This window comes from Heteronotia binoei, chromosome 5 (assembly GCF_032191835.1).
Source record: "Heteronotia binoei isolate CCM8104 ecotype False Entrance Well chromosome 5, APGP_CSIRO_Hbin_v1, whole genome shotgun sequence".
Taxonomy (NCBI): Eukaryota; Metazoa; Chordata; class Lepidosauria; order Squamata; family Gekkonidae; genus Heteronotia; species Heteronotia binoei.
Window position 1 is genome coordinate 83762317 of NC_083227.1, and position 12963 is coordinate 83775279.

A 12963-nucleotide genomic window follows, 5' to 3' on the forward strand; every position below is an offset into this window, starting at 1 on the left:
TGAACAACTGACATCTAAATGAGGAACAGCTGTCTATTTCTTAACAGACAGTATTGACTGAGAGCCCCTAGTACAATATAACACTGAGGAGCAGGGGAAGAACAACATCTACGTTACTTTCAGTAGGCTCGCTCATTGATTGCTGAAGAAATCAGGATGGATACTGGGAGAAGTGTAAATGACTCTTAATTCTGTAATATCTTCCCTTCTGGTTGTTGCCAAGTTTGCACCAGATATCTATAATGATGTACCACAAAGAACATTTTAAGTCTACTGTATTGGACAGGGTGACTGAACTAAGTGCCTTCCTATTCATATGGACAAGAATAGCATACCAAAAAGGTTTACCAAACAACTGTACTGCCTCTAATACAGGAGTGGGAACCTTTCTTCTGCCAAGTGCCATTTGGATATTTATAACATCATTCACGGGCCATACGAAATTATCAACTTAAAAAACAGTGTTCCGCTGAGGGAGAATGATTCAGGCCAGAAAAATTAATGCAAATAATTATTTTTCTATTTGAAGTCGTGTGGGGAGAGCCTAATGTGGCGCACACAAACACACGACCTGCTGCCCTAGACAAATGCCTAGGCCTAAGGCTTTTTTGTAGAAAAAGTCCAGCAGGAATTAATTAACATATTAGACCATATCCCCTAATATTAGCATATTAGGTCACACACTCATTAGCGTACTAGGCCACACTACTTGGGATAATCAAGTGCAAAGTGAACTGGTGGTAGCTGGATCCCACCCTCCACCCCTCCCTTCATGCGGAAAACTGCAGCTGCTCCCAGCAGACCTTTAAAGGCACCCACATAGCCCAGCAGCAGTCCTTCACAATGCCCACCACTCAGGCTCCACGGGGGGGGGGGGGGAGAGGAAGGAAGGAAGGAAGGAAAATGAAATGGAGGGAAGAAAGAGTAATAAAAAAGGAAAATAAATAAATGAGGGAAAGAAAAGGAAATAAAGGGGGGGAAGATAGGAGAATAAAGGGAAACAAATAAATGCAGGACAGAAGTAGAAAAAATGGGAAATAAAGAAATGAAGGGGAAACCTACCTGAACTGTGACAGTGACTTTTCCAGGTCCCCCAGTGCTCCTGGCCAGCCAGCCAGGCCCCAGGAAGGTCAATGCACAGCGTGGCTGGGCCCCTCAATCCCTGATGGCCAGCCAGGCCCCAGGGAGGCTGCCACATGGCTTGGCCCAGCAATCCCCAAGGGCCAGACCAAGTGATCTCCAGGGCCGTAAATGGTCCTCGGGCCGGACGTTCCCCACCCCTGCTCTAATATAAGCTGGTACAAAATACATGAAAGCCACTGTATACCTTTCCCCCTTTGATTCCAGGTGATCCTTTGGCTCCCTATTAAAATGGAAAAACAAGAAAACTGAGTATGGAAGAAGTATTACACATTTAGTAGATGGAATCAGGGCAGACTATTGACAAGTTGAGATGTCAAAAAGGTTAGGGTATCAATTGTACACCATATCTTCTAAAAAGAGGATAGAAAACAATGGCATGGATCCTATGAACAAGTTCTGGGTATGTTAGGTACAATACTCCCTCTAAACTGTGGAGTCTTGTGAGCAAAAATTCTACTTTGTGAGCTACTGGCAAAGTTACGAGCTACTGCATAAATTAACTTGCTCTGGAGCCATTTTTCCTGAGCTAAAACAAAATTATGTGAACTGGAAGCTAAAAAACTGTGAGGTATCTCACATAAACTCAGAGGAAACATTGGTTAAATAGTGTCTGCTACAGAGTGTGCTTCCTCTTCCAGTAAAACTTCCATTTGCCCAAGATCAATGATTTCCAGTGGGCCCTTGTGTAACCAGAAGTTTTAGCAGATTGTGTATGATCTACAGCACAAACTATCTAGTCACAGAACTCATTTCTAGGATCCAAGCCACGGAGCTTAAATCACAGAAAGCCAAATTTTGGTTTAACATTTTTTTAAAGTGCAACTGAATGACAGAATAAGCTGTCTGGGTGTGTTACATGCATCTGTTTTGGAACTGTCAGGAATGGGGTTAAGATATCCTGCCTAGAGTCAAACACTGGACTAGATTAAGAAACCAATTTTTAAAAACACCTTTCTCAGACTACTACGTTTTGCATACATTCTATTAGTCAAGCCAAGACTCACTCAAATGTTTCCACTGCTATTTTCTATTACATATCCTGTCCATATAGTTTCAGCCAGGTTGGTGGTGATTAAAGTATGCCTGGCAGCCGTATTTCTTCCTGGGCTATTCGCCCTCCTGTTACATTCACATGAACATATCCCTAGGGGGCTAGGGTCCACTGTGGGAAACATGGACTAAATGATCTATGTTTACTCTTCCAACACCCAAGCTATCATTACACAGCTGTACATAGCTGGGCTAACTATTCTACTATGTACTTCATAGTACTTACATCCTCTCCAGGATCTCCAGGTTCCCCCTGGTCCCCAGGTATCCCCTAGTACAGAGAAAGAAAAGTTGATTAAAGGAATCTTGAAAATATGCCAGACTTCCAGAGGTTCAATGAAGCCCTCGGCTGTCATGAAAATAGAACAAACACTATTTCCTGGACCATTTCTCACCTTCTCTCCTCGCGGGCCTGGTAGACCTCTATCACCTTTGGAACCCTGCAGAGTAGAAATATAATCAGTGACATCTTACTTGGGAAACAGGAGTCATAGAACTTGTAGTAGAAAGGTAGTAGTAGAAACAAAAAACAACTAACCGGCTTCCCCAGCAGTTCTCCATCAAAATCACCTGGTGCACCCTAAAGCAGATTATACAGAAATTGATTCCAACAGAGGCCTCCCCCTCAAATCTCAGCAAGCCCTTCCAAAACAAAGAGTCACTGTGCTTTTCGCCCTTTCTAAAAAGTTCCATTTTATTTTGCTGACTTTCATTCCTTTCCTAGACAGCAAAGATCAGAAAGATTCTTTCTTCTGATCCATCTATGACCATCCTTGTTGTAGGTGAGAAAGACTGTCAGAGGTAAACAATCTAGCAACGGTTCACACCAATCAATAGGCAATGCTGTCCTGAAAAATCATGCCATCCGTATAGTACTCACTGCCACAACAAACCCTTTTAAGATCAGATATTTGCAGGAGCAGATTCTGGAGTCTAATTGTTGGAGCTGCTGCTATGATCTTTCCTGAGCTACCAAGGAACCCAGTCATTCTGTATTCCAGTTCCTAGTCTCACCAGACTATATTATACTCAGTCTTCACATAAAACAAATAATATTTTCAGCTTACCTTCTCGCCTTTCTCTCCCGGAGGTCCCGTAATAGTCTGCAAAAAGCAAGTAAAGAAAAAAGAGAGGCGAATGCTAAAACTCAGCAAAAGTCATTAAATAAAAGAAAAGCTTGCAACTGAGTTTTCTTCTAAGAACAGGTACAAGAAAGAAAGAGATATAAATATCATAACGATGTGTCAGTATATTCTGAGGCTGTATTCAAACATCAAGGACAAAACTGAGTTTACTGACAAAACTGAGCTAGGAAATCTTTGGGGTTTTGTGTCCCTGCTTCTTCCCCCTTGCAGTTTGATCTGAATGATAAGTCAGGTTAAACAACTGCGGTTTCAGCACCAGATTCTAAAACTTGGTTTGTTCATGATGTCTGAGGGATCTCCCCACTACTAACTGGAGTAGTAATTCCACTGGATGTTATCACCATGATGAAAAACTTCCAGTCTTCACATCTATACAGTGATGATGGTACCACTAGCGAGTCAAGGTGGGAAGGCTAAATATGGTTCATGTAACCATTATTAATTACATAGGCAGAGAAAACATTACTACCCCAAGAAAGCAAAGGACAAGTACAGGATAAAGGAATGGCAGGGGAAAGGATTGGCAGGATTGAATACAAAGTCATACTAAGGAATGGTGTTATTTTAGTCATGTGTGGCTCCACCTAGGAGCAGCAGGACATAATTATTATCTTCCATGGGCAGCAGACACTCCCCAGAAGTAGTGGTGCTGCTTAAGTGTCTCTTTATTGGAATCTGCAAAGTCCACACAGGCTTTTTTTTCCCACTGGCCCACTTTTGCTCCTTCAAAACTTCAGTGTGCTAAGCTGTGCCTCTGCCTTGAGGCAGTTCTACCAGGCCTGCCCAGGTCTGGTAACCTTATCTTGCCATAGGCCCCAGCTCCTCCCCCAGGGTCTTCTTCCTTCCTTCTTTATACCCTCTCAACCTTTCCCAGCCAGCTTGCCTTCCTCACCTCCCGTTTATCCCCGAGGCTCTGCCCATGATGTCCAAGCCCAACAGCATCCCTCCCTTCTATGAGTCATGGTCTTCTCTTAACTCCTTCTTTGCCTTGCCCCACCCCAGCTAGGTTTGCATAGGGCCTTGCTGTTCCCTCCTGCGGCCAGCTAATGTCGTGGGTTGACAAACCTCCTGCCCATTCTGCTATGCTTAGCCACTGCCAAGTTGAGAGGGAGAGTCTCCTGCAGGTGGTACAGGTACACCCTCATTCCTGCTGGGCTCATCAAGCTACTAATGCCTTCTTGTGAGATGCCCAACCCTGTCCTAGGGCAGCTGCTGCCTCTGGCCTAGTAGGTGGAGCCTTCATCTGGCCTCTAATGCTATCTCAGTGAATGACAGCGCTTGTATCTGTAGTGGGAAAATAAATACTGAATAGCAAAAAGGAAAGGGGAAAAAAGTCCAAATAAAATCAAAGATAGACTGTCCCCCACCTGCCCTGGTAGACCTGCATCCCCAGGTTCTCCTTTAGGTCCAGCAGATCCCACAGGTCCTGGCATACCCTAGAAAGCAATTAATAGTGCAGGCAGGCTTTAATAAGAATAGAAATGATGGCTACTGAGCCCACCAGGTCCACACAGAATCTTTCAAGTTATTTGCTTCGGTTGTTCCTTTAAGAGGCTCAACAGGAAAAAAACATTTTTTTATTCAGCCACAATCTTGAATTTAATTTAGCCCCATTAACATGTCTCTAGGCTTTCCAACCTCTATGTTGAACAAGATGTCATTCATCATAGCATGCAAAAGGTTTTAGTCTGTATATGATACACTTTAAAACCTAGGGACATGTAAAATCATAGAATCAAGGTCTTTGTAATCAGCCCTTGGGCACATGGATCAGATTAGATCAAGTAGCCTGAATCTTGCCACATTATCATTCTTGGACAAAAAATGATTATATAATAATCTCATATTGTAGACCTTACCATTTTCCCAGGCAATCCAGGTTCCCCTTCTTTCCCTGGGACTCCATCTCTCCCTGATACACCTGGCTTCCCTGGTTCACCCTAAAATGAAAACAAAGCCAATGGAATTAGTGTGGGCATGCATCTATACATGAGATTACACTCCTGGCATCATCCTCTGTGAACAGATTCATATTGATTTGGTGAAAACACAGGTATCTAGCTTGTTAGAATTGGCTGTGGAATATGGTACCTGAGTCAGATAATCAAACACAATGAGGGGTAAAACTGTCTGTCACTACTGTAAGCTGCAGTTAGTCAAACAGACAAGTCGTAAGAGCTCCAGGCACTGAATGTATTAGCAACAGCTCAATTCCAGAAGATTGTGCTCACTGCAGAACAATTTTCAATTCCATATAAAATTAGCAAGAGATATGTGCGTGTATCAGTTGGAAAACTGTACAAAGGAAATACTTACCACTTGTCCTGGTAATCCTGGAGACCCCTGAGGTCCCTGCAAAGAAACAAACACAAGTAGGGGTAAAAACAATAAGGAATAAGTCATCAGTCTCACAATTTATCAGCTGCCAACCTAGATGACCTTACGGGCAACCTACCGCAGGGCCAGGTGGACCTGGGGGTCCTGGGATTCCAATATTCCCGGGGGGACCTGGCAGACCCTGCAGCAAAACAAACATAAATACATCAAAGAGCAAATGACAAAACAAAGTTGCACTTACCTGTAACTGATGTAAACTGATGTCTTCTGTGTAAACACATATTCAGTTCGGTACAAGGTGCTGGTTATTACCTTTAAAGCCCTATATGGCCTAGGACCTGCCTACCTTAGGGACTGTCTCTCCCCACATGTTCCCCAGAGAGTACTGAGATTGGGATCTCAAAATCTGCGTGTTATCCCCGGGCCAAAGGAGGCCCGCCTGCAATCCACCAGGGACAGGGCCTTCTCTGTAACGGCTCCTTTCTGGTGGAACCAACTGCCGGAAGAGGTGAGGGCCCTGCGGGACCTTGGCCAGTTCCACAGGGCCTGTAATACAGCCCTCTTCCGGCTGGCTTATAATTAATTGGCACTGGAAGCTGAGTGTAGTTCTGATAGATCGCTGTTATATGTTTTATTATTTTACTGTTTTAACTGTAAGATGTTTTAAATTAAAAAATTATGTTAGATTTTTATGTGTTGTGAGCAGCCCTGAGCCACTTCGGTGGGAAGGGCAGGATATAAATTTAAATAAACTTGAAACTTGAAACATATTGGAACCATGCTTGGCAGGCCTGCTTCAGATAGGACTTTTCTAGCTTAAAATGATCAACGATGGGAGCCTCTCCCTTCCAGAGCCAACACGATAGCATTTTTGCACCCAAACCATCATGTGCTTGGGGGGGGGGGGGGGTCACTTCTTCACCCTCAGTTCCTACCAGGTCACTGCAAAACCCCCAACCAGAACAGGAAAAATCTAAGAGAGCTCATAGCAGGCCAGGAGGGAAGGAATGTGTATCTGCACAGAAGACATCAATGAACATCAGTTACAGGTATGTGCAACGTTGTTTTCATCTTCTGTCTTCATTGCAGCCCCACATTGGGATTTTAGTGAGCTACTCACCAAGGGGGAGGAGAGGTGATGCTTACATTGAAACATCGATTGGAACATATGAAGCTGCCTTATATTGAATCAGACCCTTGGTCCATCAAAGTCAGTATTGTCTACTCAGACTGGCAGCGGCTCTCCAGGGTCTCAAGCTGAAGTTTTTCACACCTATTTGCCTGGACCCTTTTTTGGAGATGTCAGGGATTGAACCTGGGACCTTCTGCTTACCAAGCAGATGCTCTACCACTGAGCCACCATCCCTCCCCAAACCACCTTGCCAAACTCTGCATTCTTCATTAACTGCAAGTCCAGCATGTAGTGCTTGACAAATGTGTCTTCAGCTGCTAACAGTGAAGCCATACAGATGGCCAAGATCAGCAGCTTGTGATGGAAAGTTGCCAAGGACCCCTGCGGCTCGCTGGAGTGGGCCTTGATATTGAGTACACAGGGCGTGCTAGAAACCTGATAACAGGACCAGATGGCTGCTACAACCAACCTAGCTATGAACTGAGAAGAAGCTGACTTGCCCTTCTTAAGACCTGCATAACAAACAAAAAGGCATGTCTATTCTATCAATGTAGGCCTTATTCTGTCAATGTAATATAACACATCTAGAGTGTGCAGAAACATGTGGCTTTTCTGGACTCCCATGTGGTGAAAAGTGACCCCACATCATTAGGGAATGTATTCCAGATCCCTTAGAAAGGGGCTGTCTTCTACACCTTCCCTCCATTCCCCCTTTTGGGTCAGGTTCTAGAAAACATTGTGGCAGGAGCTATGGACTGCATTCTCGTAGAACCATTTTAGCCACAGCAGATGTGGTTTGCGAGACTCCTTCAGTTTTCAGACACAAAATATATAATTGTGGATGCAGATGTTTTTCACTGTGGGTGAGGCTTGGCAGCTGCTAGAGTCATCAGAACTTAGCACACAGACAGAGCGCTGGAATGGGAACCAAATGGGCTGAATGAACCACGTTTGTAGCCTCCGCCAGATCAGATTTCTGACCCAAATTAAGATGGTTCAGAGGAGGTGAAAGCCTTCTCCCAAAGTGCTGCCTTCAGGCAAAAAGTGTGCTTTAGTGGTAAACCTCTGCCAAATTTTATAAGAGGTCGCATTATTGGACTCTCCCAAATACATTAGGCACAGATTGTTCTCATTGCTGCATTGTGTGCATTTCTTGAACAGGGTTTTGGAGGCCATCAAAAACTCCAAAGGGAGACATTGGGACAATAAAAGGAGTGGAAGAGGGGTAGGTCCATGACAGCCACCTCACCACCACAAAAACACATCCCATGGTGATCTAATGCAGGCTACACTCTGGAAAAAATGCCAAGAAGAAAACTTCCAGTAAAAAAAAAAATTGGAAGCGTGGAGAGATCATGGGAGTGATCCTATCAATGCAGCAGCAAAAAAGAAACTGAAAGTGAGGGGAATGGTCCCCAGAGCATGCAATGGTGTGAGTGCAAAAACTCTTGCATTAGCTCCTGAGGGCAGGGGCTCTCCCTCTGATCATTTGAAACTAGGAAAAAATCCTATCTGAGGTCGGCCTGTGCAAATGAAGTCCCAACATGGGGCTGCACTGAAGACAGAAGATGAACTCAAACTACTAATGACATCCAGCTATTATATAGCCACTGAGCTTTCCCGGATTGCTGGAGATGTCAGCTGCCAGAAAGGAAGGGTCACATGAAATACATGAACCACTGTATGGTTTCAAAGCCCTCATGGCGGTTGTTACAGATCAGAGCATACAAATGTACTGGAGAATTAAGGTTAGATATACTCACCCTGATGCTAGAACCAGGCTCTCCTGCATCTCCCTGTAAAAGAAGGGGGGGGGGGACCCATAATTGTTTCTAACCTCTGTCAGACAATGACATAAATGATGATTGCTTGTGTTCCTGCAAAGGAGAACTTGGGCTAATAGGCATAATAAGAGTGAGTGCCACAATATTTTTAGAAAACAGGGTACCCACAGGAACTCATAAATGGTGTTCCACAGGTGAGAATATTTCTTCTAAGCAGCTGTATTAAGCTGGAGAATTCTACCTATGTGCAACTTTACACTATTCTTTATTTGGGCAGGAACAAGTTTCTGCAAGCTCTGTAATAACCTGGTTTGTCTATGGCCATTTTAACAGGGTGAGATATTTACCTTTATTCCTGGTGGGCCTGGAGGCCCAACAGGACCCTGCGAAGACAGAGAAAATATTCAAAATAACCAAGCACAAAAATGATTATAGAGTTAATTCACACATTGTACAAAACACAGCGACTTGGTTTCTATCCTGTCCTCAAACTTTTCTGTAAGCTTACAATATAGGCCATGGAGCAGCCAAGGAATTAAAGTAAATCTGAACTCAAAATGGCGTTCATTCTTTATTTAACTTGATCAAGAAGCATGCAGATACAATTTCAGTGACAAATGAACCAGAATTAGAACCAAATCAAAATGTGTAATGGCTAGACTTCCTGGCAGAAATCTCTACACTAAACTCCATGTATCTTTGATAACACATAATCCGTTTTTAAATCTCCACAGTGACTATTACTTTATGCCTTACCCCTGAGAAAATGACAGGGAAATAATTCAGAATGGCTGAGGAAAATTCATCTTACTCTGACTAAAGACTAGGTTCTCTCTCTACTAGCCTGAGAATTTTTTAGAACGTGGAACCATCCAACCACCACATTATATTCCCTCTTCTCAAACACAGGAACAACAAAGTTTTCTATGCTCTTCACCATTACAAGATCAAATCCAGTCTCATTTCCAATCAACAAATCTTTATTGTGTACCCCTGAATATATGGAAACAATTCAGAGTAAGAATAATCTCTTTTTTGGGGGGGAGGGGTAATATATGATCATATGAGAAGATCTGACCATTTTGTAACCAGTCCTCAACCCTAAGCAGCTTTTAAAAACACATGAAATAACTGAGTCATCAAACATTTATCTCATTTTTAAAAATTCTGAGTTATAGATAATTGATGCCAAAGAAGATAATCATGGGAAAGGGACAACCCCCGTTTCACTTACAGGAGGGCCTGAAGGTCCAGCATCTCCTTGGTTACCCTGCAAGAATGAAGACCCATAATTAGTGCAAGAAATGCAATAATTTTATTTCTCAGTATTATGGAGGATGATTGCTTTTTGTACACAAGTGCATTAAAAGAGCACCACCTACTCCTTGTTGTATGACACTGTGTATTTGATATCCTAATTTTTTTAGGGAGCACTGACAGACTGAATAACAGGAAATGGCCAAATGGTGGGTTAGATAGCTTTGTCCACTTAAACTGAAGTAGACTTGCACAGCCTTCACAAATAAGAGAAATACTATCTCTGATAACAGTACAAAAACAGCATCATTGGAATAACCAGTGGTAGATTTGCGTATCATCTCCCTGCATATCATCCTTACTGAAGAGATATATATTCACGGTTGGCTAACAGTACTTTTGATCATCAGTTTTTCTTCATACAGTTGTCCATGGAATTGTATATAACCATAGTTATATGCAGAAAGCATTTGACTATGGTCATATACAACCCCATGGTAGCACATAACATCTTGTGAGTGAAATGGCACTTCACAGATATTTCTATAAATCATGCCAGTACTTTTAGAGCTGCCATGGCTGCAGAAATTTCTGTGGTTACCTATGCTCTTTCAGTTCACAAAGCCATTTATCCAGTCTGGCACAATTAGCGTGAGTTACAAAAAGTGAGAGAGTTAAAAGCACAGTCTACAATCACCTAATGAGTTCATGGGTGAACTGACATTAGAACTGGGGGCTTCCAGTTCATAGCTACTTAACTCTAATAGTCCTATGAATAATTCAAAACAAATAGTATGCATGTTTGTGCAAGGACAGTAGAATGCTTTATAAATTTTAACTGAAAGCTTCGTTCTTCTGATTCCCATTTGACATATGTAGAGATTAAGACTTTAATTTCCTGTCAATACCAGCCTCTTGCTTTAATCACCATGAACTCCTGTCTGCAAAGTTTACAATACTGATTGTAAATGCAACAAAAAGAAGACATGTGCAGAGACTATTATTAGCAAGAGGCGTATTGCTACATGCAGTAAAGCAAGCAAGAGATGAGGGTGGGAGGGGAGCACCTACCGGTCTGCCCAGAACTCCTGGAAAGCCTGGTAAGCCCTGAAAAGATCCAATTCAAAGATCCAAAGAGTTAGCAAGACCCAGAGCAACCCCTTAAGCAAGCCTTGCTCATTCTTTGCTTCCTTTACATAGAATGCCAAAGAAGAGTTGCTGATAGTGAAACAAACAAACAAAAACAAAAAAGAGAGAGCATGAGCAGAGAAAGCCAACCATAACCAAGGGTTCAGATCTACTAAAGAAAGTTACTTACAGCTGGGCCAGATGGCCCTCTAAAACCCTGTGGTCCCTGGATGGGAGGGAATGACACACAAAAAAATGGAGACATGTGAACCAGCATCACAAATTATTGCAATAATGTAGGAAAGCTGGTTGTTGTTATCTGAAATACCTTTGTTCAGTTTTCAGCCTGTTTAATTACAATAGGGTAACCTCAGTGGAATAAGTCATATCAAAATAAGGGGGGGACATATAATAGGAGAAAGAGTTTAGAGGTTTCCAGAAATCAAACCACTTACTCAGCTGCTTGAATAACACCCCCCCCCTCATATTTTGATAGAGCAGAGTAGAAAGACCTGGTCCATCCAGTAAAAGTGTTGGGTAAAGTTCCTAACCTATCACCAATGAATGGAGGGAACACTAGGCAGATTCTTCTTTTGAAGCCTCTTTCAAAATATGGCCTACTATGGCATTTGGTGACTGAAAAGTTACAACATATCCATATCCATTTGGCTGCCAAAATAACCAGGCCATAAGGAGAGGCATGGAAATGGATTGATAAACCAACGCAGAAATCTCATCAAAAAGACATACATCATTATTATAGGCAAGGATGAAAAGCTCATAACTGGAGGGATCTAGCCAAACACCAAAGAAAAATTTATTGCAAACATAACCAACTTCTTCCCCTACCACTTCTCACTGTCATTGTGGTTCCCCTAAACTGTCTGTTCCAGAAAGGGATTATCTCTATCATCTTCACTTAGGACTCAGTTAGCCCTAGGAATTTCATGCAACCAAGTGAGCACAAATTCTCAGCTTGGCAGAAGCTCCTGGTGTCTCCTGGAAAGAGCAGAGTTGGCAGGTTAAAAAAATATAGTCATCTCTGCATAACAGTCAGACAATCCTGAACTGAACCCTGAGCTGTTGAAATACAATTTTCTTCAGGAGTCCAGATCCAGCAGTTAACTCCTCTCTAAGAAGCATCTCAGTCAGTCTACTGCTCTTTGTACAAATAATTTCACTTTGCTCTCTCCCTTCTCTTCTACTCAGAAATCACTCATATCTCCTACTCTCCCTTTTCCTTACCGATTTCCCTTCCGGGCCAGGAAGGCCCCTTTCTCCTGGAATGCCCTAAAGGGGAAAAAAGGGGTAAATGAAAGAGTAAGAAAAATTCCATTAAGGCATCAACATCACTTTTAAAGTCACCAGTCTAATGCAACATCAAATATCTGGGTGCTATTTATTTCTAAAAAGCATCAGCAATTCTAATTTCAGGACTGCTTCCCCTTCAGTAGCTTGTAACAATTCCAACAGTGCTCCATGATCAGTACTTACAGGACTGCCGTCTCTGCCTTTTTCACCAGCTTCACCTCTCTCTCCTTTCTGCCCTGCTTCACCCTGTAATTCAAAATATCACTTGCATGTCACAAAAGCAAGAAGGCAGCACTGTGGCGTCAAACCTCTATCCCAACAGCCTATCCTCATTCATCACATTGATTACCTTACTAGCATGCAAAGATGCTCACTTCAGTTCATCAAAGAGCGCAGAGGGGTTTTCAACATTTTGGAAGAGCCATGATTAATTCTCTTGTGTCCAGTGATTGTAGGCAAAAGTATGAATTCTACTGAAATTAATGAGTTCTATTTAACTGTGTGCTTATGTCCCAATGATTTCACAATGCCACAGCATTGTTTGAAATATCACACTATTGTTTTACTCCACCTTAATAGAAAAATCCCTTTTGTGAAATAATGCCACATTTTCAAAAATTCCCTGGCTTTTCCTCATCAAATTATGCAAAAAGTAGTGCAGATACCTCCTCTCCCA

The 12963-nt window shown here is 42.5% G+C and overlaps 1 protein-coding gene across 1 annotated transcript in view; it reads right to left on the bottom strand.

Moving 5' to 3' along the window:
• Positions 1–12963, bottom strand: part of LOC132572013 (collagen alpha-1(VII) chain-like) — a 96703-nt gene that overhangs the window by 54436 nt on the left and 29304 nt on the right. Inside the window, exons 22-35 of the mRNA XM_060238804.1 lie at positions 12471–12533; positions 12206–12266; positions 9469–9584; positions 8939–8974; positions 8571–8603; positions 5794–5856; positions 5655–5690; positions 5198–5278; positions 4706–4774; positions 3261–3296; positions 2732–2773; positions 2589–2633; positions 2420–2464; positions 1328–1363 (exon numbers count right to left, since the gene is read on the bottom strand). Of these exons, the coding sequence (XP_060094787.1) occupies positions 1328–1363; positions 2420–2464; positions 2589–2633; positions 2732–2773; positions 3261–3296; positions 4706–4774; positions 5198–5278; positions 5655–5690; positions 5794–5856; positions 8571–8603; positions 8939–8974; positions 9469–9584; positions 12206–12266; positions 12471–12533 (762 nt within the window). The remainder of the gene's footprint in view (positions 1–1327; positions 1364–2419; positions 2465–2588; positions 2634–2731; positions 2774–3260; positions 3297–4705; positions 4775–5197; positions 5279–5654; positions 5691–5793; positions 5857–8570; positions 8604–8938; positions 8975–9468; positions 9585–12205; positions 12267–12470; positions 12534–12963) is intronic.